The following is a 23,931-nucleotide window of genomic DNA, read 5'->3' as shown; positions in this document are numbered from 1 at the left end:
CGAGGATTTCATTTGTTCTCCGCTTCTGCAGGGCCTAGAACAGTGCCTGAAATAGGTGTGCTCCCCAGACACCTCCTGAGGGGATGAAGGCCGGAAAGCATGAATGATTTGGTTCCGGACAAACCCAGTTCTACTAGAGCCCAACCTTGACCCCCATCCTCTTCCTCACTTCGTTGTTTTTTGGGGGTGGGGAGAGGATGAGTACTTTGTGAAATTGAGGGATAGCATAGAACAAAATGCATCAGTTCCCTTCCATACCACCCAGATCAAGACACAGAAGGTTCCAGCTCTCCACGCGACTCCCCCCTCGAAGGTGCTCTCAGCCGCCATCGCCGCGCTTTCCTCGGACCTGCCTGGTTTCGTCTGTTCTCGAACTTCCAATCGATGGAATGATAGAGCAGGCACTTTTTTCCTTCCGGCTTCTTTCATTCGTCCATATCGTCCACATCGTGGTTTGGGCTTTTTTTTTTTTTTAAATTGCTGGGTAGAATTCTGTTAGGACTATACCACAAAGTTCATGTCCACCCCATGGCTTATTTCTCGTGCCCCCAGCTTCACTGCACGTATCATCCACTCTTGTATGCGCCCTGTCATGTCCCTCCTCTCTCGGGGGACCCAGGCCTTGCAGGAGGCAACAGACACCCTCTCTCCCTCCCGGATGCCCTCTCCCTGGAGCCTCTCTGCGGCCCTGAGCTCAGCTGCAGCATCCACTGCTCTTCCCCTCAAGGGCTCTGGGCTCTGGGGCAGGAGGATGGGCCAGCCTTCCCACAGCGGCCACTGTCTGTCCCATTGCCCGGAGAGGAATGGCCCATGGCCCGGCAGCGGGCCATCAGGACAGAGAGTTCCTGCTGTGCCGTCCTCCTGGGCCGCCCCCAGTGTTGGGGGGTGACCCGCTGCCCCTGGATGGGCTCAGCAGGGGTGCCCAGTGCTGTTGCCCATGGGGGCGGGCAGAAGGAAGGCGCTTATTAGGCCGATAATGATCTGGGAGCCCCGCCCAGCCCTGTCCCCCCACTTCCCTGGGGCCCGGGCTCAGGCTGGACTGGCTCCCCCACCCTGCAGCCTCCTTCATCCGAGGCATGTTCCATCCACCCTCTCAGAAGCCAGCCCAGCACCCTGTCTGCCTGTCCTCCCTGCCGGCTGCTGGAGGGCTAGAGGCCCAGACACTGGCTTGCCCGCCCGCCCCACTTCGCCCCGCCCCAGCCTGCCTGGCTCCCCGCCCGGCCGCCAAGGGCAGCACCTCTCCAGGCTCCGGGCTGCCCCTGGGCCAGACGTCCCTGCCTCACCTCTCCCTCTCGGGAGGCTGGCCCCGTCCAGGTCTCCCTGCGTCTGGCTTCCCCTGCCTGGCCTGCCTGGGCCCCCGCTGTGTGGCCCCCCTCAGTGTCTGCACTTGAAGCCCTCCCTCCTGCTTCCTCAAGAGCAGCCATGGCCGCCTACAAAGTCAAGGTGGCCACGGGTACCGACCTCTTGTCGGGAACGATGGACTCCATCTCGCTGACCATTGTGGGGACCCAAGGAGAGAGCCACAAGCAGCTGCTGAACCATTTCGGGAGAGACTTCGCGACTGGGGCGGTGAGTGCGTGTGTGTGTGTGGTGTGTGTGGCATGTGAGTGATGTGTGTGCTGCGTGAATGCGCGGCATGTGAGTACTTGTGGGTATGTATGTGTGTGTGTGGTGAAGTGAATATGTGTGTGGTGTATGAGTGTGTGTGGTGTGTGTGTATGTGTGAGTGTTATGCGTGTGCTGTGTGAGTGTGTGGAATGTCAAAGTGAGGTATGTGTGTGGAGTGTAAGTGTGTGCCATGTGAGTGTGTGGAGTATGAATGTGGTGTGTAAGTGTGTGGTGTATGACAATGTGTGTGTGTGTGTGGTGTGTGAGTGTGGTATGTGAGTGTAGTGTGTGTGTGGAGTGTGAGACTGTGCGTGTGTGTGTGTGTGTGTGTGCGCATGTGTGTCCGGGGAGCACGAGGAGGTCTGGAGGTGTGCGTGGGAGGAAGACAGGGGCGGGGAGCACCAGGGCACTCTGGGGGAGCCCTGCAAGCAGGGGGCTCCAAGGGCAGCTTTGGATGGGTCCCTGCTTTCCGGCCACCCTGCCTCATCCCTGCTCTGTCACCACTCATCCCTCTGTGCTCATGTCTCATCTCTGCCTGCCCTCTCTCCCCTCCTCTCTTCCTCACCCACATCCCTCACCTTTCAGCCTCTCCCTCCCTTTCTTGCCCTTGGCCTCTCCTGATCCCTGGTCTTTCTCCATTTCCTCATCCCTCTCCATGGCCTCTCCCCCTTCTTCATCCCTCCCCATTTCCTCTTCTTCCCCCTCATTCCTCCCCACAGCCTCTCCCCTTCCCTCATTCTTGCCCCTGGCCTCTCCCCCTCCCCCATCCCTCCCCACTTCCTCTCTCCCTCCCTCATTCCCCCCCCAGGGCCTCTCCCCCTCCCTCATCTCTCCGCTGATCCTTTCACCCTCCCTCATTCCTGCCCATGGCCTCTCCCTTTCCCTTATCCCTCTCCCTCCCATCCTTACTCTTCCCAAGTTCAATTGCATCATAAATGGCTTAAAAGCACATTGGATTATCTGCGATTTAAAATGGCATCCGACCAGCCTGTCCAGTGGGGCCTGCCTTCTTTACGATGGAAGGCACCCTTTGCTGGTCCCTCAGCCCTAATTCTGGATCCAGACGGCCACCTGTTGCTGTGTGAAATCAGCAGATCACTCTGACTGTATGGCCATGTCTGCATCTCTACGTCTTCACTGATAAGTAGGAGAAGACGAGGCTGGCTGGACCACCTCTGCCCACTCTAAGATGGCAGGAGGTCTGGGGGAGCCCTGGACCCCACTTGGACCCCTTTGTCGACCAGCCCCTGGGGGGCTGCATGAGTCCCGCAGCCTCAGAAGAGGGGGCAGGTGGCTGGGAATGGAGTCGGAGAGACTGGTGTGTTGCAGCCTTGGGTAGAGGGGCCCAGCAGGTGACAGCCCAGTGAGAGTTGGGGAGGAGAGCCCCATGATCAGGTCACCCCCCTGCCCAGGGAGGTGAGCATCAACCCCAGTGCAGGAGCAGAGCCTGGTGAGGGGCTGGGCAGGGGGGATCCTGCCACTCACCTAGCCCCGTGCCCTGCCCAGGTGGACGAGTACACCGTCCGCTGCGAGCAGGACCTGGGGGAGCTCATCATTATCCGCCTGCACAAGGAGCGCTACTCCTTCCTCCCCAAGAACTCCTGGTATTGCAACTACGTGCAGATCGGAGCCCCAGATGGCCGCGTCTACCATTTCCCCGCCTACCAATGGATGGACGGCTACGAGACCCTGGCCCTCAGGGAGGCAACAGGTGAGCCCTCAGCACCCCACCCCTGCCACCAGGCCCCTGGCTCCCTCCTGGCTGTCACCTGCTGGACCAGTCCCCACCTGCCGCCCTCACATAGCACCCTCAGTCCCTGATGCTCCAGGGCTCAGCTCGGGGCTGCACCCTGCAGGGACACAGATTGTGGGGGTGGGGGGGTGGGGGGTGGGGAGGGTGGCTTCGGGCAGCCCTCAGGATCTCAGGATCCCGGGTCTAAGCTGAAGGCAAGCGTGCTCTCCGCTAGCTCCCCTGCAATCCTGCTTCTGACTCCCACGGGATGCAGCAGGATGCCTTGTCTCTGTCCCACCTGCTGCCTGTTCCCTTAGGAAGCCCTGGGAGTTCAACAGAGCCAGCGGGGTCTCCAGCGGGGCACGGGATGTTCTATTGGAACATCCCAAGGCCTCCCTCCCTGCCACGCTGACAGACGCCTTACTTCTCCCCCAGGACTCACTGTGGCTCCCGAAGGGCCCCTTCATCCAGTAACCTGGGGTAGGGCCTGTTAATGATAGACAGGCGGGGTGTTCTCTAGTGACCAGTCAAGGCTGCGGCTGTATTCCCAGACACTCACTTGCTCCCCTGGAAGAGGGACAGGGAGTCCCAGCTCCTCGTGCCCACCCCATCTGGTGGGCTTGGCTCAGCTTCCTAGAACGTGGCTGCTACATGGGGACGGCAGGCTTGTCCTCTTAGGTCCCCCTGGCTCTGCCCCTCCAGCCTCTCTGGGCCTTCCTCAAGGTGCATAGGAGGGGAGGGGGCTTGGAGTTCTGGCTTGGCAGAGCAGCTGACCCCGCCCCCCCCTGCACCTCTCATTTCCCTGGTAGCAGGGAGACAGGGCCTGAGCTGGAGAAAGAGGCAGAGGCAGAGGGAGGCAGGCCTGGGGGAGGGTGAGGAGACCAAGGCGAGAGCTCCCCCAACTCCCAGCCCCGGGGGAGGAGGTGCTAAAGGAGGATCTTCCAGCGGTGGCCCAGTGGCCAGGAAGCAGGGGCAGGGCAGGACGAGGCCTGGTGCCATGCAGGAATGGCACTGGGTGGAGTGGCCACTTGCAACAGCAGCACAGAAAGCTTGCGTCACGGCCTGGCCCTGGAAGGAGTCCGGCCCCCACCCAGGGGTTGAAGCCCAGCTGGGTCCTGGGGTTGCACAACTCCAGGGGGCACTGTTCACTGGGGACACAACGTGAGGTGCGGCAGATGGAGGAAGGAGAGGGTTTCGAGGGAAGGTGATGGGGCTGTGGCGATAGGCACATGGCAGCCAGGGCCGCCAGCCAGGACGCTGGACAGAGACAGGCCTGGGTGTTGATCTCAGTGCCACCACTTACTCGCTGGATTCTAAGCCTCGGTGTTCTCCTCTGGAAAATGGGTCTAACCGCAGAGCCTACTTTATAGGGCTGAGGCAAGAATCCAGGGACATAGCCTCTAAAAGGAATTTTAAAAGGCTTAACAACTCTTGGTGTGGTTCGTGGCTAGGGGGGCGGGTGAGTGGTCCCAAGCAGGCTGCCTTGGTTCAAATCCCACCTCACGCTCTCTCTGTTTAACATTGGTTGTTTTCTCCTTGTAAAATGAGCACAACAGTGTGGTCCCTTAGCTGAAACTTTTGGGGTCAGGGTGGTCTTGAAATTCAGATCTCAGGGGCACCTGGGTAGCTCACTTGGTTGAGTGTCCGACTCGGTTTCACCTCAGGTCATGACGTTGGGGTCCTGGGGTGGAGCCCCAGGTCAGGCTCCCTGCTGAGCGGGAAGTCTGCTTGAGATTCTCCCCCTCCTTCTGCCCCTCCCTCCACGCACACTCTCATAAATAAATCTTAAAAGAAAGAAATTCAGATCTCATTTAGAATAGGTATGTGTATATTTATATATATATATATATTTTCCCATTTACACGGTCTATACATTAAATAGTATATCCACCAGGCACCCCCTTGCCAAATATTCTAATATTCCTGCAGAAAAAGCAAAACAAAACAAAAAACACCGATAGTTATGCCAAGTGAGTTCAGTAAAGGCTGTATAGCCTCCAGTAAATTCAGAGCAGGTTTTGCAGACCAAGGAATTTGTGCTCAACTTGTGAAAAAGACAGGGTTGGTGTCTATCATCTTTTGGGTTTGGAATTGTGGAGACAGGATTGCAGGCGTGTAACAGTCACCTGCTGGTAAGGTTGTTCCTGTGTGGATCATTATTAATATAAGTAGAGTCAGGGTGCCTGGGTGGCTCTGACATGAAGCCTCTGCCTTCAGCTCAGGTCGTGATCTCAGGGTCCTAGGATCGAACCCCGCATCAGCTCCCTGCTCAGTGGGGAGTCTGCTTCTCCCTCTCCATCTGTGCTCTCTGTGAAATAAATAAATAAAATCTAAATATGTATATTTATATATGTAGGAGTGAGTGTTTGGAAAGAGCCTAGTGCCTAGTAAGTGCTATGTAACTGGCCTTCACTAATGTTTTAGTAGGTCCAGAAGAGGGACTCCCTCCCAGCAGCAAGCCCAGCTCCAGGGGCAGAGCTAGGGAGAGGAGGGTGGTCTCTGATCCTTCTCTCTGAGATTTTGGGAGGACATAGCCCTCCTCCCTCTCCAGCTCAGGGTAAGCCTTCCCTGTCCTTGTCTGTGGGCCGGCAGAGCCAGTCTAGAGGGCAGGAGCTGAATTCTGATCCTCGCTAAATGGTCTGGGGCAGACAAGGCCAAGGTCAGACCTTGAACCTCCTCTGTGGTCTCCTTGCAGGAAAGACAACAGCAGAGGACACGCTCCCAATCCTTCTGGAGCATCGACAGGAGGAGATCAGAGCCAAGCAGGACTTCTACCAGTGAGCAGAGGGTGGCAGGGGCTGCGGGGGACCAGGGGGCTGTGATGGCTTGGCCTTCCGTGCCTGGGTTGGCTGTAGGCACCAGGCCCCAGCAACTCCCTTCTCTTTGCAGCTGGAGGGTCTTCGTTCCAGGCCTGCCCAACTACGTGCATATTCCCAGTTACCGCCCTCCTGTCCGGAGAAACCCCAACCGGCCCGAGTGAGGACCTGAGGCTGCCCTGGGGCCCCTCCCATGGTTGACCCTTGGGCTCTGCCCGCTCCCTGAGCCGCCCCGACCCCGGGTACCCCGCCCCAGCCCTGCACTCCTTCCTACAGGTGGAATGGTTATATACCCGGCTTCCCGATTCTCATCAACATTAAGGCCACCAAGTTCCTGAACTCAAACCTCCGCTTCTCCTTCGTCAAGACGGCCTCCTTCTTCTTTCGCCTGGGGCCCATGTGAGTCTGCAACGGGGTGGCGGTGGAGGGTGGGGGGTGGGGGGGTTGCCCCTGTCCCCGCTCCACCCGCCTCCGCCTCCGCCACAGCCCCACAGCTCACAATGGCCTAGGGAGCCCGGGACCCCCCAGACCTCTGGACGCAGGGAGGGCTGCCTGTGTGAGCGCCTCCCCCTGGAACCCGGTCCCTAGGGCTCTGGGCTTCAAACTCCGCGGCCTGGTGGACTGCAAGCAATCGTGGAAGAGGTTGAAGGACATCAAGAAAATCTTCCCCGCCAACAAATCTTTCATCTCCGGTATGGGGTGGCGGGAGGCGAGCCCGGGGTAGCCTGCGGTGTCGGGCGGGGGGAGCTGCGGGCGCGGGCCGGAGGCGGGACGCCCCGTCGGGGCCAGGGCCGTGGGATGGGAGGCTCCGTCAGCCCCAGGCCCGCATGGCCGGCTGGGGGGGCGCCCTCTGGCGGCTTCGTGGAGAATGCCGCCCTGGGCGCCGCCAGCTGCTCGAGGGGAGGCTGGGGAGGGGCGCGGGAGGGCTTCTCGGGTGTCCGTGGCCTTCCTCTGTCTCGGGTCTCAGGGACACCAGGCCGCGTCATGACGCCTTCACGGTCCCCCACCCAGAGTACGTTGCCGCGCACTGGACAGAGGACAGCTTCTTCGGGTATCAGTACCTCAATGGCATCAACCCAGGCCTGCTCCGCCGCTGCACGCAGATCCCGGACAAGTTCCCCGTCACAGATGACATGGTGGCCCCGTTCCTGGGCGAGGGAACGTGCCTGCAAGCGGAGTTGGAGGTGAGGCCCGATCCGCTGGAGATCCCTAGCCTCCCGGCCCCCCTCTGTCCCCGAGCTTCCCCGTCTCTGCAGTCCCACCGTTGCTGTCCCCAGAGTCCCGCCAGCCGCTGTATTCCCAGCTGGGTCCTTAGGCGACCGCTGCACTGGGGGGCCAGGGCACTCTGCACCCAAGGCGGGGCTCGCAGGTGCCCCCTGCTGGTGCCTACCTGCCCCCCCCCCATTGCGGCTCCCTTGCAGAAGGGGAACATTTACCTGGCAGACTACCGCATCTTGGAAGGCATCCCCACCATTGAGCTCAACGGAAGGAAGCAGCATCACTGTGCGCCCCTCTGCCTGCTGCACTTCGGCTCGGAGGGGAACATGATGCCCATCGCCATCCAGGTGCCTGGGGTGCAGGCCTGGGGCCCTGTGAGCATGTTGCCAATGAGAGCGCCTGTGTGTGTGCATGCGTGTGTGCGTGCATGCACACGTGGGCAGGTGCCCATTTACATGAGTGTGCGATCCCTCTGTGTGCATCTGAGAACACACGTATGTTTATACATGTTCCTATCTCTGTGTGTGGCCCCATGTGTAAGCCTCGGGCTGAGTCCCTTCTTGTCCCTACGTGCGTACAACTTTGTCCTGCCCCTGTCCACCTGTCTGCCCATGGGTGAACTTGGGTCCCTGGTGCGGTCCTTGGTGCATGCAGGGGTGTGTAGAGCATGCCTACTCTGTGCATACATGTGCAGAGGTGACAAGATGGGAATGTGCTTGGTTGCTTGAGCTTGTCTCTTTGGGTCCATTCCCTCATTTATTTGTTAAGCCAACACCTGCTGTGGGCCAGACCTCTGCTGGAAATACTGAGCTAATCAGACTTAGCCATTGCCTTGAGAGTGGCCTGGCAGGAAAGGCGATTGAGGTGCTATGTTCCCAGAGGTCTCCACCAGTTCATGTCTAAATTAGAAAAAGGCATCTCTCTGGGGGGGGGGCAGGATCAGCCAAGCCCCGATGCTCCTGGCTCATTAGTGGAACAGCGTAGCCAGGATTTCAGTTACTCCCTTTGCCCCAGAGGGCTGGTACCCTTGTGCAGTGCACAACTTGTACAGCTGAATAGGGCAGCTGCAGGGTTGAAATAAGGAAAACTTCTCAGAAGAGGCAACTTGCGAGCTGCTTCTTGAATGAATGGGAGCTTCCAGGTAGAGAGTGGGAGGGGGAAAGGGACTACAGGCAGAGGGGACAGCAAGAGCAAATGTGGGAAGGGAGGAAGGGCCATGGTGTGTTCAGATTCTTCTCTGCCTCCTTCCTGCAGTGGGGGCCGTGTGTGTGTGTGTGTGTGTGTGTGTGCCCTCACCTAACTCTCCCTCCTTCCCCATCCCTAGCTCAGCCAGACCCCTGGACCCGACTGTCCCATCTTCCTGCCCAGTGACTCTGAGTGGGACTGGTTGCTGGCCAAGACATGGGTGCGCTACGCGGAGTTCTACTGCCACGAGGCCATCTCCCACCTGCTGGAGACGCACCTCATTGCAGAGGCCTTCTGCCTGGCCATGATAAGGCAGCTACCCATGTGCCACCCCCTCTACAAGGTACAGGCTGGGCCCCAGGCCCCCCCCCCAGAAAGGCACCTGGCTCGCTCAGCGCTCAGGGGGAACCCCTGGTAGACTTGGGGAGGCAGCTGGGTACCCACAAGAGAGGGTTTGGGGTGGGAACTTCCCAAAGTGATAGGGTCTTGATGCTGTACAAGAGGGGGGATGATGCTGAGGTCCTTTGGAGCTGACTGTGGTCCCCTCTCCTTGCTACCTCCTGCAGCTGCTGGTCCCCCACACCCGGTACACCATCCAGATCAACAGCATCGGGCGGGCCCTCCTCCTCAATGAGGGAGGGCTGTCTGCCAGGGTAAGACTTCTGCCCACGCTCCAGCAAGACCTTTGCTGCCATTCTGGGCATTGCCATTAGACTTAAAGCAAGATTTCCCACTTGCCTTCGGATCACAAGGGGATTGGTGGGTGGGGACCAGGGGATGTGGGTGCTGTGCCCACGAGGGTGCAGAGGGGTGCTGGCCTGGAGCATGGGAGTTCGTGGGGGCGGCTGTGGGAGCATGCAGTGGGCTCTGTGTGAGGCAGGTGTGATCCTCAGAGTGGGGGCCCTGCCAGAACCCCACCGGCCTCAGCGGCTGCCTCCTCCCACCCAGGGCATGTCTCTGGGCCTGGAAGGCTTTGCGGAGGTCATGGTGCGGGCTCTGTCAGAGACAACCTACGACAGCCTCTACCTCCCCAATGACTTCGTGGAGCGCGGGGTCCAGGACCTGCCGGGGTATTACTACCGTGATGACTCCCTGGCAGTGTGGGACGCACTGGAGAGGTGAGGCCGGGCCGGCGGGTTGTGGCATGCAGGGTGGACGGCCTTGGGAGTGGGAGCAGGCATGGGCTGACTTTGAGGCCCGGACCCTGGCTTGGGGCTGAGGCCACCTCCGCGCCCCACAGGAGGTGCCCAATTGCAGGCCGGGGGAGGTCTGGGGCGGCTGAGGCTGGGCCATCCTGGGGCGGAAGGCGGGGGAAAGCGCTGCCAGGGAAGGGGAGGATCCAAACTGAGACCTGTCCCCTGGTCAGGTACGTGACAGAGATCATCACCTACTATTACCCGTGTGACGCGGCTGTGGCGGGTGACCCGGAATTGCAGTCTTGGGTGCAGGAGATATTTAAGGAGTGCCTCCTAGGGCGTGAGAGCTCAGGTATGGGCCTGGGCCCTGGGCACCTGCACGGACCTGGGGCTAAGGGGTGGGTCCTTCCGGCTGGTGGTGGAACATGTCTTGCTGGGGGCTGAGGGAGCCAAATCTTGGAGAGGCAAATCCTCGGGGAAGGAAACAGGGCTGCCAATTGGCCCCTGTGGGAGCTCAGGGGCTGTGGGGCAGGGTCATCTCTGGGGATCTGGGGGGCTCCCAGTTCCCCACGCTGGAAACAAGCCTTCGTGGGGCAAGAAATGGGGTGTGAGCTCAAACTGAAAACGGTAGAGTGTGCTGGCAACCAGGGAGCTGGTGGGTTCCAGATTGGCCGCTGAGCATCCTGAGGTCATGCCGCTTGGGCACCACTCAGCGAATATTTACTGAGCATCTATGATGTGATAAACCCTGGGTACTGGTAGGCAAAGGGAATAAGACAGGAGAAGGGGTCTGCCCTCAAGTCTCAGGGCTGGTCCTCTCAGTAGACGGGCAATCATGCTGTCTTAGGACTGCTGCAGTCCCGGGGGGGGGGATGGGTGAGGTAGGGGTGCACTAGGAGCCTGGGGAGGCACCTAACCCAGCTGGAGGAGGGTGGTGGGTGGAGAGCGGAGGGAGCTGCAAGCTAAGATCTAGCTGAGATCTAACATTCGGACTAATATCTGGCTAGGAGCTGCAGGGTGGGGAGGTTAGCTAGCGGTTGTTAGAGGTGGGGTTGAACAGCTCTGATGGGAAGCCAGAGCGGGCAGAGGGAGCTGCGGTTGCTGCCTGGGAGGTTCCTGCATCTGAGCTGAGGCTGGAAGTTGGCCAGACTCTATGGGGCTAAGCTAAGGCTGAAGGAGAGTGCAGGGCTGGTGGCAGGCCTGGTGAGGGAGGCCGGAATTACCCTGACCACCAGAGGGCGCCGTCGAGGAGGTCCGCAAGGAAAGCAGATTTGTACCGGAGACTGTCATGTTGCTGGGGAGTCAGGAGACAGTTCCCGAAGCTGCTGTGGTGTCCAGAGGGGGGTGACAGGGGCCTGGCCAGGGGGCAGTTGTGGCAAGGCAGAGAATTCCGGAGCTGCCGGGAGAGAGAAATGACAGGATTTGGTGACTGGTTGGGGTTTCGTGGTGGGTTTGGAGGGGGGAGCCAAGGACCACTCCCAGGTTTGGGGCTGTTGGAACTGGGTGGAACTGGATGGATAGTGTGTGTCGTGCTGTGAGCTGGGGGCCCGGAAGGACCAGCGTAGGGAGGAAGACAATGGGTCTTGTTTGACTGTGTTAGGCTTCTGGAACATGGGGATAATGGGAAGGAGAATCGAGCAGCTTGGTTAAGTGTGGGACCAAGAAACCCACCTGGCATGAGTGCAGAGGCTCGAAAGAATGCGTGTGTGTAGTGTGCGCGCGCATGTTTGTGTGTACAGTGTGGGTGTGGATGAGGGGCTGTGCTGGGTCAGGGCAAGAAAGCTGGGATTCCCCCAAAACCTTGTACGCCCACCCCCGAGTCCTGGGACCAGAGTGTCCCCACTGAGGGAGAGGCAGTAAAGATCCCAGGGCCCCACCTCCACCTCAGCCAGCCCTGGAGGACATGGCTAAGGCCATTTGGGTCCTCCTCCCAAGACTTGTGAGCTGGATGGGGTGGGGTAGGGGGGTGGGAGGCTGGGGGATGGGGGTTGTGGTCACAAGAGGGCCAAGCAGGCAGAATGAGATCAGGATCCCGGAAAGGCAGCTAGGAGCATTGGCGGGACACGGTGCGGGGAGGTGTATGTCGGGGGGGGGGGGGGGGGGGGGGGTGTCCGACTCGTGGGCGCCCTCTGCCGGCCATCTAGAACGAGGGCGTGACTGACGCTGCCCGGCCTTTCCCCGCCCCCCCAGGCTTCCCTCAGTGCCTGCGCACGGTGCCCGAGCTGATCAGATACGTCACCATAGTCATCTACACCTGCTCGGCCAAGCACGCTGCTGTCAACACAGGGCAGGTACCCGTCCTCGCCAGCCCCAGCTCCAGCCCGCGAACCCAGCCTCGGCCATCAGCCCGACTCAGGCCTCCGCCCAGCTCCCAGCTTCAGTCCCCAGCTCAGTTCAGACCCCAGAGTCCCGAGGGTGCTGTCTGACCCAGAACCCTCCCCCCTTTGCCATCTTCCCCGCCCCCCGTCCAGCTGGAGTACACAGCCTGGATGCCCAACTTCCCATCGTCCATGAGGAACCCACCGATGCAGGCCAAGGGGCTGACCACTCTGGAGACCTTCATGGACACATTGCCTGATGTGAAAACCACGTGCATCACCCTGTTGGTGCTCTGGACACTCAGCCGGGAGCCCGACGACAAGGTGCCCCGGGGGCCTGGGGTGCAGGCGGGGGTGGGGTTACTCCGAGCACCAGCAGGGAGAGGACTGGGGGTGGGGGGCGCTCGACCACAGGAGAGGGGTTGTCCAGCCCAGGAGGCAGGGGGAGAGCGGCGGCAGCGGCAGGGGCGAGGCGGATGGGTCCGGGCTGGTGGGCAGCAGCTGCTCGGTTGCTTGCCTGCAGCGGCCTCTGGGCCACTTCCCCGACATCCACTTCGTGGAGGAGGCCCCGCGGAGGAGCATGGAGACCCTGCGGCGCCGCCTGGCCCAGATCTCGCACAATATCCGTCAGCGCAACAAGGGGCTCCCCATCCCCTACTACTACCTGGACCCGGTGCTGATAGAGAACAGCATTTCCATCTAGGACCACTCCCCTGCCTTGCCCCTCCTGCTTGCGCCTGTTTTCAGGAAAAAACAAAAACAAAAAAACAAACCTTGGCACAGCGCTGAGTCTGTCCATGCCCCGGGCCATTTACCCCGGGGCCAATGGAGGGGTGCGGGCTGGGACGATGCCGTTCACCACTGCTGGGTCCAGGTAGGCTCAGGGCCCCAGTGCCAGGCCCCGGTCTGCTCCGATGTCCAGTGAGAGCCAAGCCAGGAGGCTCCAGAAGGCAGGGATACCCCTACCCCTGGTGCCGCCCTGAAGTTCTGGGAGATGGCAAGGTGCTTCTGGGGATGGCAGGAAAGAAGGCTGGGACCCTGCACCCTGCCACCCCGGGCCCTGTCTTTCAACCCCAAGCGATTCTGGTTCATCTTAAGTGCCCCTGCCTTGGGGCCCAGACCTTCCAGGATCCCAGCCCACCAGAAAATCTACCCATGGACCAGTATCACCTGAGCCCTGCCCACCTAGGCACCCAGACCACCCAAGACCAGTCCAAATTGAAACATAAACTACCCATCTACCCAGGCAAAAGACCACCCTGAGGAACCTAGACCACCCAAGCCATGCTCACTTTGAAACCCAGCCAGCCCTAAGCTACTACGAACCCATATCCTACTAGGAACCCGTAACACCCTACCCCACAGCACATTACCTACCAAAACCTACATCCGTCCAGGCTCGGCCCACACAGGAGCCCAGCCTGCTAAGTGCACCCTCCAAGTAACCCGTCCCCAGGATCCCTTCCTCACCCCTACCCACTCTTCTGGAACCCGAGAATCACCCCCTTTCAGCACCCACTGGGCCTTACTTTTGGTTTCATCGCTGACTCCCTGGAGCTGCACAAGGGCTTGGCAGGTGGACTTGACCTCAGGGAGTGAGTCCACTGGGTCTGTCCTGTCTGTCCCGTCTGTCCTGTCTGTCCTTTTGCAGTAGGTGGTGGTGGGGGCAAGGTTGGGGGCACCTGCATGGTGGTGGAAATATTGGGCATCCCGGCACTGAATTCAAGGTGACCTCCCCTCCAAACTCCATAAGCCCAGAGTTGCCAGTGCTCCCATTAGCTCCTTTCCTCTGGTGACCCTGCTTATCCCCCCAGGTTTGGTGCTGGCTCTCCTGGCCACTGTCGGTGGCAGCATGTTGGGCTGAGCAGTCGACGATGACTGTGGGGAGACATTCAGTGAGCTCCCCAGGGCAGCAGGGACCCGTACATGGGGGTGGGGTGGAGAGAACAGAGCTGAAACCCAAGGGGGTTAGAGTCTAAACCTGGGGGTCTAGAGGGCAGGAGATGGGTGTGGCCACCTCACCCGAGCTCACATAGTTTAGAAAACCTTCCTGTAAGACTGCCCCGACCCTGCTGGACACAAAGCTGGGGATCCAAGAGGACATGGTGACTAACAGCTGGGACCCTAAGGCGGAAGAGGCCACTGAGACCAGCTGCCCAAAGGGGACTCTGAAGCCAGAGAGGGAAAATAGCCAAACAGACATTGCATGAACTGCTGAGCTGACCTGCAGACCTGGAGGTCTTTGTCTCCCCCGAGGGGTTCAAACCTAGGGTTTAGAGCTGCAGGTGGTTCGCAAATGTGCTTTGACTGCCAAGTTTTCCTATTTGTTCCTTTTTTGAGTTGCATCAGTGGCCAGCACTTACATATTAGACAATGTCAGGTTTCTCTTGAAAAATCTGAAGGTCTAGGGCACCTGGGTGGCTCAGTGGGTTAAAGCTTCTGCCTTCGGCTCTGGTCATGATCCCAGGGTCCTGGGATTGAGCCCCACATCAGGCTCTCCGCTCAGTGGGGAGCCTGCTTCCCCAACTCTCTCTCTGCCTGCCTCTCTGCCTACTCATAGTCTCTTTCTGTCAAATAAATAAAATTTTTTTAAAAAAATGTTAAAAAAAATCTGAAGGTCCGGCTATAGTCCTCGCTGGGTCGCCATTTATCCCCATCAGACAAGCACGAGTTCTCCGCGGGCCGTGGTCCCGCCCACCCTCGTCCCTGGCACTAGCTGCTTGCAAACGCTGTAAGCATTGTCTACCAGCTTCTGGTAGACCGATCGAGCCACAAATGCCAGGGCCCCTCTGTGTTCGGATTGCGGGATTGGATCCATCCACACCCCTGGTTCCCAAAGGACAGAGCTGATTGGCCTTGCTCACTGTGGCATCCAGCCCCGGCCATAGTTAGGGCTCACGGAGGACATGTGGACCCATTGCTCCTACTGTAGGCGTCCATGGTGGGGGCATCCCTGAGGATTCAAGGCATGAGCTGGGTTCAGAGGGGGCAGTGTTTGGCTAGTGAGAGAGGGCGAATCGGGGTGCCTGGCCTCCCCAGCCTCAGTCTCTGCTGAGGAGGAAGAACGGAGAAGAGGGAGGAGGAAGGTTCTGGAGGGGCTGAGATTCCCCAGGGGACATTGCGTCCCATGTGCAAACAGGAGCCACGCGAGACCCGTGAGCAGGGCTATCCTGAATCCCGGGGCCTGAGGAAGGTCGTATTGCAGGTTAACAGCAGAAGATGGGGACCTGCAGGGAGGCCGGACATCAGGAGCTCCTGCCACGGGGGTGGAGGCCAGAGGTACACCCTAAAGGGGCCTTCTGTGAGGGACAGTCCGAAGGAAATCCTGGACGTTTTCTCTATGGGGTGAATGCGCAGAAGGCACCTCCTATTGGCCTGAGGTTTGTTCTTGGGGCTTTACATTTAATTCTAATAATAGCCCATAAGATAGGAGCTCTTCTCATCCCTGTTTTCAGAGAAGAAACAGAGAGGTTAGGTGACTTGCTCAAGGTCACACAGCTTGGAGAGAAGAGGAGGCAGGAAGGGCTGCAAAGTCAACAGTGTGTTTGGGCAAAGGGGTGGGAGAGTGGGTGAGCAAGGTACAGAGATATAGATGAGGGGGAGACTGGAACCCCCAGGAGCTTCACCTGTCTATGGCCGCCCGGCTCCAGAGCACATTATCTGGGGAGTGGTAGTGGGCAAGGCCCTGAAATTCTGGGCCAGCCAGCTGGTGGGGCGGGAGGAGGCAGGGCAAGGTGGAAGCCTCTGGCCCTTTTTGATGATCTGCGGCAGGTATCCTGCCCGTCCTGTCCCAGCCGAGTTGCCCAGCTGCTGAGCAGAGACAACCCCCCCACCCCCACCACTGCTCAGGGCCACAGCTCAGCGGCTCCAGGGCCCTGACTGGCTGATGAGCTTTCGAGGTGCAAAGAGCCCAGTGCGGGCCTCAGCATTGATGTCCGGGGGTAGTTGACACAAGGACAGAACAGGGAGGGACAACCAGAGTCAGTGGTTAGATGAGACAACCTCACGGGCCCCAGGGGGTGGGCCCATGGGCAGCTACTGCGCGTGGGGAGAAAAGAGGTCTCCATCGTAACGTGGGTTCCAAGCAGATGAACCTGGAACAGTGAGTGTCGGACCCAGGTCTGGCCAGGAGCCAGTCGCAGCTGTGTCACTGGGAAGAACTGGTGGCGCCCTCTGGGCCCAGCATCTGAGGGAGCTGAAGTGGGAGGTGGTTCATGGGGAGGGTAGGCATCAGGCGCAATCTGGGGCAGAAAGTACAGCCTGTTACCCTGTCCACGGGGCCACAGCTCATGGTCGACCTCCTTCCGAGCTGTGTCTCTTTGGGAAAGTTAACTAACCTCTCTATACTCAGGTTCTTCAGCTATAATGTGAGGTTGGTGGGGGTGCCTGGGGGGCTCAGTCTGTTAAGCATCTGCCTTTGGCTCAAGTCATGATACCGGGGTCTTGGGATCGAGCCCCAAGTAGGGCTCCCAGCTCAGTAGGGAATCTGCTTGTCCCTCTGCCGCTCCTCATCCCCCTGCTTGTGCGCACGCTCTCGCTCTCTCTCTCTCAAATAAATAAATACATAAATAAAATCTAAAAAAAAAAAAAAGTGAAGTTGATGATAAGCATCTCTCCTTCCTTGGGGTGCTCTGAAAGATTAACAGAGTTCAACCTGGCCAGTGATGGAGGCAAGGTAGGAAGGCTCCCTGCTCTGATCACCTCTCACACAGCAGGAAACGGCCCTTAAGGCCGTCTTGTTGGCCCATGGTGCAGAGCCGGGTCCAGGGCTCCTGGTACCAGACCAAAGTCACCCCGATCCCCGGTTGTATGGGGCAGAGGCTGGAAGGGAGGGCGTGGAGATGCCTTCCAGAAGGGGTTCCGTGTTTAACTGTTGGGAACATGGCTGTGCGGGCCTAAAAGCATGGTCTGATAGAGTCGATTTGGAAACCCGTGTCAAGGGGGTTTGTTCTCTGACACGGAGTATCACAACCTTCCCATCAAGATAGAGATGGAAAAGGACGAGACAACAGCAACAACAAAACTAGGAAGAAAACCAAACTGGGAGGGGCCAGTTGGGTTAGATGTGGTGTGGCGATTGGCACCTGGAACAGTAGCATGGAGAGGGCTGGCAAACCTTGCGGTCATCCCCAGGGGAGGCTGTGCCGCCCTGCACGCCCAGCCCTCCCAGGGCCCTGTCTTGCTGACCTGGATGGGAGGGGCAGCAGGGGTCCGTCGAACTGGGCCGGGGGAGGGGGCTACCAGGAACTGGGGCAGTTCCTTAATGATGCTGGGGCAGACCCCAAGAGGTTGGCATGGCCCACCAGGTACAGAGGGACATCTAGAGGAGGACCCCAGCCGACCCCCTGGAGGTAGGGCATCCTTAGTAACCATGACAACAGGCAGGGGCATGGGTTCTGGCAAAGGAGCAGGAGAAAGCACTCCCCGCTCACCCTGCTTGCTGTCCCAGAGCAGCGCCGCTCTGTCCAGGACTGAGCAGCAGGCACTGGCTGGGAAAGGCACTGAGCTAGCTGGGAAAGGAGGGGCCGCAGGGTGGTGGAAGAGACAGGTCGGGGGTTGGGAGCCTGGGCTCCTGAAAGCACTGGGAGGGGACGGAAAGGAGGCAGGACCCCTGGATTTCTCACCTCCAGCTCAGCCTGCGGACCGGCCTCTGGGTCTGGTCCAGCCCAGGGGTCCATACCTTCAGCGATGGGAAGTTCTTTGGGGCTCCACGATGGTGCTGGACTAGGATGGGGATGAGGCCATTCTGGAACTGGGAGGCAAAGAACGTATCCTCCGGTGACTGTTCAAACGCATACCCTGCAGAGAGAGTGGGTGTGGGAAGGACCACCTTGGTGACCCAAGCCCCAGCCTCTCCCACTGCCCCGCTCTAGGGACCCAGATCTCCAGCTTCCCACCTGGGTCACTCCCTGATGTTCCCCTTCTCCTACTCCGACTGGTTGGACGACTGGATTATAAGCGAGTTCTCAGAAGAAAGGGGGTTGGAGGCTTGGATTCCTCCTGTGGAGCCACTGATCCCGCATCCCTACTCATTCCGGGGCACATTCAGGGGCTCCCCAATGTCATGTGCGCCAGGACATGAGTGGAAGGTGAGAAAACCAGGATGAGGAATGGTGGATACCGCAGAGCCCAGCCTGCTAGCTCAAGCTTCCTGCACGGCTGCTCTCCCCCAGGCCCCCCAGGCCCCCCAGTTCCCGGTTAAGACTCACCCTGTGGCAGTTTCCTGCTCTCGCCCTTCCCCACTCTCCAGGCTCACTGGTGCGCTGTCCCAGGTCCTTGCATGCCTGCTGTCCCGGGATCCGGGGCCGCCCCAGGAGGCAGGAGGCCAGCAGGCGGTTCTGGAGAGACCCCAGGCGCCTGTGGCTGCATGGGCGCACCCCTGCCCTGGGAAATGGGTGGGCTTTCAGCTCAGGCCACTGCCCGTCCCCTCCTCCAAGGGGCCCCGGGAGAGAGCTGTCAATGCCTCCTTCTCTGCGTCTCTGTCCTGTCCACTCCCAGCCCTGGAGGCCAGTGTCTCCTCTACCACTCTGAGTCACTCCGTGTCCTCTCTCTCCAGTCCTGCATCCCATCTCTTGCCTCGGTCCCCTCCTCAGTTCTCTCACAAGTGCAGGTCCGTGGTTGGGGGGGTGAGACCTGGTCTGCTCTGGTTCCTCCCAGGGGAGTGAGCAGAGGCTCCCCGGCGGCACCGCTCACACAAAGGCAGGGGGTAGGTGGGGAGAGGACCAGGCAGGGCCGTGGCTCTAACCTGTAAAAGTATATTTAAAAAAAAAAAAAAGAATTACGAAGACGATTCATAACTTTAGAATGAGCACAAATCAAAGATTAAAATCCGCCGGGAAGGGTGGTAATGGCGGTTCTGAGATTGGTTCGTGTGTGGCGCGGTTAGAGCTAGTCACAGGCAAGCCTCGTTTACTTGAGTTTCAGTTTACTGTGCTTTGCAGATATTGGTTGGTTTTTGTTTGTTTTATTTTGTTTGTTTTTTTTAACAAATTCAAGGTTTGTGGTGACTCACGGAGCAAGCCCATGGGGGCCATTTGCTCACTCCCCATCTCTGTGTCACTTTGGTAATTCTGGAAATATTTCAGACTTTCTCATTTGCTGTCTCTGTCACGGGGATCTGTGGTCGGTATATAATATACTGTCTCCGACAGTGTTATTGGGATGGTTTGGGGTGCAATGAGCTGTGCCCATAGGAGACAGTGTTGGTGTTCTGAGTATCCAACCAACGGGCCATTCTCCAGTGTGTGTGTCTCCTTCTCTCTCCTCTGACCTCCTTGTTCCCTGAGATGCAGCAAAATTGAAATGAGGCTAATTAATAATGACCCCAGTGGGGCCTCTAAGTGTTCAAGGGAAAGGAAGAGTCATGTGTCTCTCACTTGAAATCACAACCTGAAAATTGTTACGCTTAGTGAGGAAAGCGTGTTGAGAGCCGAGATTGGCTGAAAGCTTGGCCTCTTGTGCCAAAGCAAGCCAAGTCATGAAGTTGTGAACGCAGAGGAAAGTTCTTGAAGGAAAGTACACTGCTACTCCGGTGAACACATGAATGGCAAGAAGAGAAACAGCCTTCTTCAGCGTGGAAAGTCTCTGTGGTCTGGACAGAAGGTCAAACCAGCCCCAGCGTTCCCTTAAACCAGAAGCCTAACCCAGAGGAACGCCCTAACGCTCTTTAATTCCATGAAGGCCAAGAGAGATGAGGAAGCTACAGAAGAAAATTCTGAAGCGAGCAGGGGTTGGTTCAGGAGGTCTAAGGAAAGAAGCCGTCTCCCTGACGTGAAAGGGCAAGGTCAAGTAAAAAGCCCTGCAGCAGGTTCTCCAGAAGACGGAGCTGAGCTAACAATGAAGGTGGCTACACTCGGCAACAGATCTTCAGTGTGGGTGAACTGCCCTCTAGTGGAAGAAGACGCCACCTAGAACTTTCATAGCTGGAGAGGAGAAGTCAATGCCTGGTTTCAAAGCTTCAAAGGACAGACAACTGACTCTGGCTAGGAGCTCATGCAGCTGGTGACTTTAAGTTGCAGCCAATGCTCCTTTACATTTTGAGAATCCCAAAGCTCTTCAGAATGATGCTAGATCTGCTCTGCCTGTGCTCTATCCGTGCACAAACAAAGCCTGCATGACAGCACATCTGTTTATGACCTAGTTTCCTAAATATTTTAAGCCACTGTGGAGACCCACTGTTCAGAAAAAAGGATTCTTTTCAAAATATGACTGCTCATTGACCATGCACCCAGTCTCCCCAGAGCTCTGAATGAGATGGGCAGTGAGATCTGTGTCATTTGCATTCCCGCCTACATGACAGTCATTGGCAACCCATAGGTCAAGGAGTCATTTTGACCTTCAAACTTCATTACTTAAAAAATTTATTTTGTAAGTCTCTAGCTGCCATAAACAAAATTCCTCTGATGGATCTGGGCAAGGTACATGGAAAACCTTCTGGAAAGGATTCTCCCTTCTACGTGCCATTAAGAACATTCATGATGCACCAGAAGAGGTCACAATATCGACACGGACAGGAGTTTGGAGGAAGTCGATTCCAGCGCTCAAGGATGACTCTGGGGGGTTCAAGTCTGGAATGGAGGCGTTCACTGCAGATTTGGTAGAAACAGCAGAAGACCTAGAATCAGAAGTAGAGCCAGGAGATGGGATTGAATGACTTCAATCTTCTAACAGAGGAGGAATTGCTTTCTTTTCCTTTAAAATTTTTTTAAATTTAAATTCCAGTTCATTAACATATAGTGTACTGTTAGTTTCATTTGTACTTCCAGACATCACCCAGCGCTCATCGTGAGGAAGGCACGCCTTCCTCCCATCTCTGATTTTCCATGCCCCTGCCCCCGTCACTCTGGGGACCATCCATTTGTTCTTGAGAGTTAAGGGTGTTTTTTGGTTTGTCTCTCTTTCTTTTTTCCCCCTTTTGCTTGGTTGAGTGAAATCATATGGTGTTTGTCTTCCTCTGACTCGTTTTGCTTAGTGTAATACTCTGTAGTTCCATCCATGTTGTTGCAGATGGGGAGATTTCCTTCTTCTTTATGGCTGAGTCACATTCCATTGTATCTCTATGCCACATCCTCTTCATCTATTCATCTGCCTGTGGACCCTCGGCTTGGCTCTTGTGGATCATGCTGCTGTAAACATCAGGGGGCACGTATCCCTTTGAATTAGTATTTTTGTATTGCTGGGGTGAATACCTAGCAGCGTCATCATAGAGTAGCTCTTTTTTTAGCTTTTGGCGGACCCTCCATACTGTTTCCCACAGTGGCTGCCCTAGTTTAGAGGACCTGCTTTTTATGGATAAAGGAAGAAAGTAGCTTCTTTTTTTTTTTTAAAGATTTTATTTATTTGTGGGGCGCCTGGGTGGCTCAGTGGGTTAAAGCCTCTGCCTTCGGCTCAGGTCATGATCCCAGGGTCCTGGGATCGAGCCCCGCATCGGGCTCTCTGCTCAGCAGGGAGCCTGCTTCCTCCTCTCCCTCTGCCTGCTTCTCTGCCTACTTCTGATCTCTGTCTATCAAATAAATAAATAAAATCTTTTTGTTTATTTGACAGAAAGAGAGACACACAGTGAGAGAGGGAACACAGCAGGGAGAGTGGGGGAGGGAGAAGCAGGTTCCCCGTTGAGCAGGTTCCCCGCTGAGCAGGGAGCCTGGTGCGGGGCTCGATCCATGATCCCAGGGATCATGACCTGAGCCACCCAGACGCCCCGAAAAGGTGGTTTCTTGAGATGGAATCTATTCCTGGTGAAGATGCTGTGAAGACTGCTGAAGCAACAACAAATGACAGAGAATATTCCATGAACCAACTTGATAAAGCAGCAGCAGGGTTTGAGAGGACAGACTCCGATTCTGAAAGAGGGTCTCCCGTGGGTCAGGTGCTATCAAACAGCGTCGTCTGCTAGAGAAAAATCACCCGTGAAAAGAAGAGTCACTCAATGCAGCCAATTTCACTGTTGTCTTATTTTAGGAAATTCCCACGGTCATCCCAGCCTTCAGCACCCACCACCCTGAGTGGTCGGCAGCCGTCAATGCTGAGGCAAGACCCTCAGCAGCAAAAAGAGGAGGAATCCCTGAAAGCTCAGATGAGAGTTAGCCTTTTTTAACAATAAGGTATTTTTTAATATAAAGTATGTACACTTTTTTAAAAAAAAGATTTTATTTATTTGACAGAGAGAGAGAGAGGCAGGGAGAGGGAGGGGGAGAAGCAGTCTCCCTGCTGAGCAGGGATTCCACATGTGGGACTCGATCTCAGGACCCTGAGATCATGACCTGAGCCGAAGGCAGACGCTTAACCGACTGAGCCACCCAAGATTTAGTATCTTCACGCAGGTTCGTTAGACATTGAGGTTTATTTTATGGACTGCTTTCTTAAAAAATTTCCTATTGTGTGCCCTCTTTTCTGCTGGGTTATTAAGTGGTACAGTCCCTTCCCGTGTTTTAGATATTTACTACATCTGCACATAGTTACCCCTCTTGTATCTCCGATTTCATACTCGACAACACCTTGCCTCTCCATTGTCCCATTCACCCGTTCTGCACAAATGTCTTAGAGTTTTGCATCTTTTTTTTTAAGATTTTTTATTCATTTATTTGACAGACAGAGATCACAAGTAGGCAGAGAGACAGGCAGAAGAGAGGGGGGATGCAGGCTCCCTGTTGAGCAGAGAGCCCGATGCAGGGCTCGATGCAGGGCTCGATCCTAGGACCCTGAGATCATGACCTGAACTAAAGGCAGAGGCTTAACCCAGTGAGCCACTCAGGTGCCCCAGAGTTTTGCATCTTTGTTTCTACCCCTTTTGGTTCCCCCTACCCAGAACTTTTCTCCCCTCCTTCCCTGGTGACTCACTCCACCCAGTCCTGGAGAGCAGTGTGCAGAGAGTGGCAGGGATAAGTGGCGCTTCTGCCCCATATCTAGGACCCTGTGCCCTATACTCCCTTAGTCCCTAACTGAAAAGCTAGAGTGAGGGTGGTTAAGAGGGAGCCACCCCTCCCACTCTGGCCAGCAAGCCCAGCAAGGGCGGGGCTCTCCACAGCATGACTCTGGGGTCTGGATGCCCAATGCCTTATTGTCCATGAGAAAGACCCCACCCTAGGCCAAGTGGACTACCACACTGAATTAGATCTCCCCTAGAGGTGAACATTACCTGTAACAACCTTCTCTCTTACGGCTCATCAACCAAGAGTCTAAGGACTGGGGTGTGTGTGAGAGAGACAGACAGAGAGAAAGAGAGAAAGAGAGTCAGAGGGGTCACAAGCCTGGGCAGTGGAGGTGGTGGTGGCTTCTCCAAGGAGGACTGGAGACTGACTTCTTGGATTTTCCTTGTTGAACTGCCTTGGTTTCTCCATTTTCTCCAGATGATAGTTGTTTCCAAAAGACATACATTGAAGCAAATACTGGTTTATTGACCAGAGCATGATTACCTTCCTACTCAGTAGTTCATCCATTCATCTGTCCATCTGTCTATCTGTCCATCTATCCACCCATCCACCGTCCATCCAACCATCCATCTATCCATCCATCCCTATGTCCATTCAATCATTCTCCCTTTAATCCATCATCAGACAAACATTTGTTAGCTCTCTCTCGTCTTGTCAGCACAGTGCTGGGCACCAGGAATATAAACTAAGTGAGACCCAGCTCCTGCCTTCAAAAAACTCGTGGTCTGGTTGGAGAAACACACAGATAACTGCAAAGAGGGACAGAAGCATTTGAGGAATCATTTGGGTATGACGTCCTCCGCTCAACCCCTACTTACTGAGCCCCTGCTGTGTGCCAGGCGCTGTGGTGGGCAGTTAGGGAGTCTGTCTTCATGAACTTGCAGTCTAGCGATCAGGGAGAGGAGGGGGCTCATGTCTTCTTGAACATGCCTCCAAGGTAGCCTCAAGGGCGAGGGAAGGATGAGGGAGGCAGGTCAGCTTCTAACTGCC

The 23,931-nt window shown here is 56.9% G+C and overlaps 1 protein-coding gene across 1 annotated transcript; it reads left to right on the top strand.

The window, feature by feature from the left end:
* Window positions 1–1,316: 1,316 nt before the first annotated feature.
* Window positions 1,317–13,622, top strand: ALOX12B (arachidonate 12-lipoxygenase, 12R type). The gene is made up of 15 exons (XM_044250603.1): window positions 1,317–1,569; window positions 3,115–3,319; window positions 6,036–6,117; window positions 6,230–6,316; window positions 6,433–6,555; window positions 6,745–6,848; window positions 7,168–7,340; window positions 7,578–7,721; window positions 8,699–8,902; window positions 9,126–9,212; window positions 9,508–9,677; window positions 9,926–10,047; window positions 11,886–11,986; window positions 12,167–12,337; window positions 12,537–13,622. The coding sequence occupies exons 1-15, from the start codon at window positions 1,423–1,425 to the stop codon at window positions 12,714–12,716; spliced, it is 2,100 nt and encodes a 699-aa protein (XP_044106538.1). The 5' UTR covers window positions 1,317–1,422; the 3' UTR covers window positions 12,717–13,622.
* Window positions 13,623–23,931: the final 10,309 nt, after the last annotated feature.

Source organism: Neovison vison, chromosome 5 (genome assembly GCF_020171115.1).
Source record: "Neovison vison isolate M4711 chromosome 5, ASM_NN_V1, whole genome shotgun sequence".
NCBI classification, from domain to species: domain Eukaryota; kingdom Metazoa; phylum Chordata; class Mammalia; order Carnivora; family Mustelidae; genus Neogale; species Neogale vison.
The sequence above is the reverse complement of the archived record's forward strand: the minus strand, read 5'-3'. Positions and strand labels throughout refer to the sequence as shown.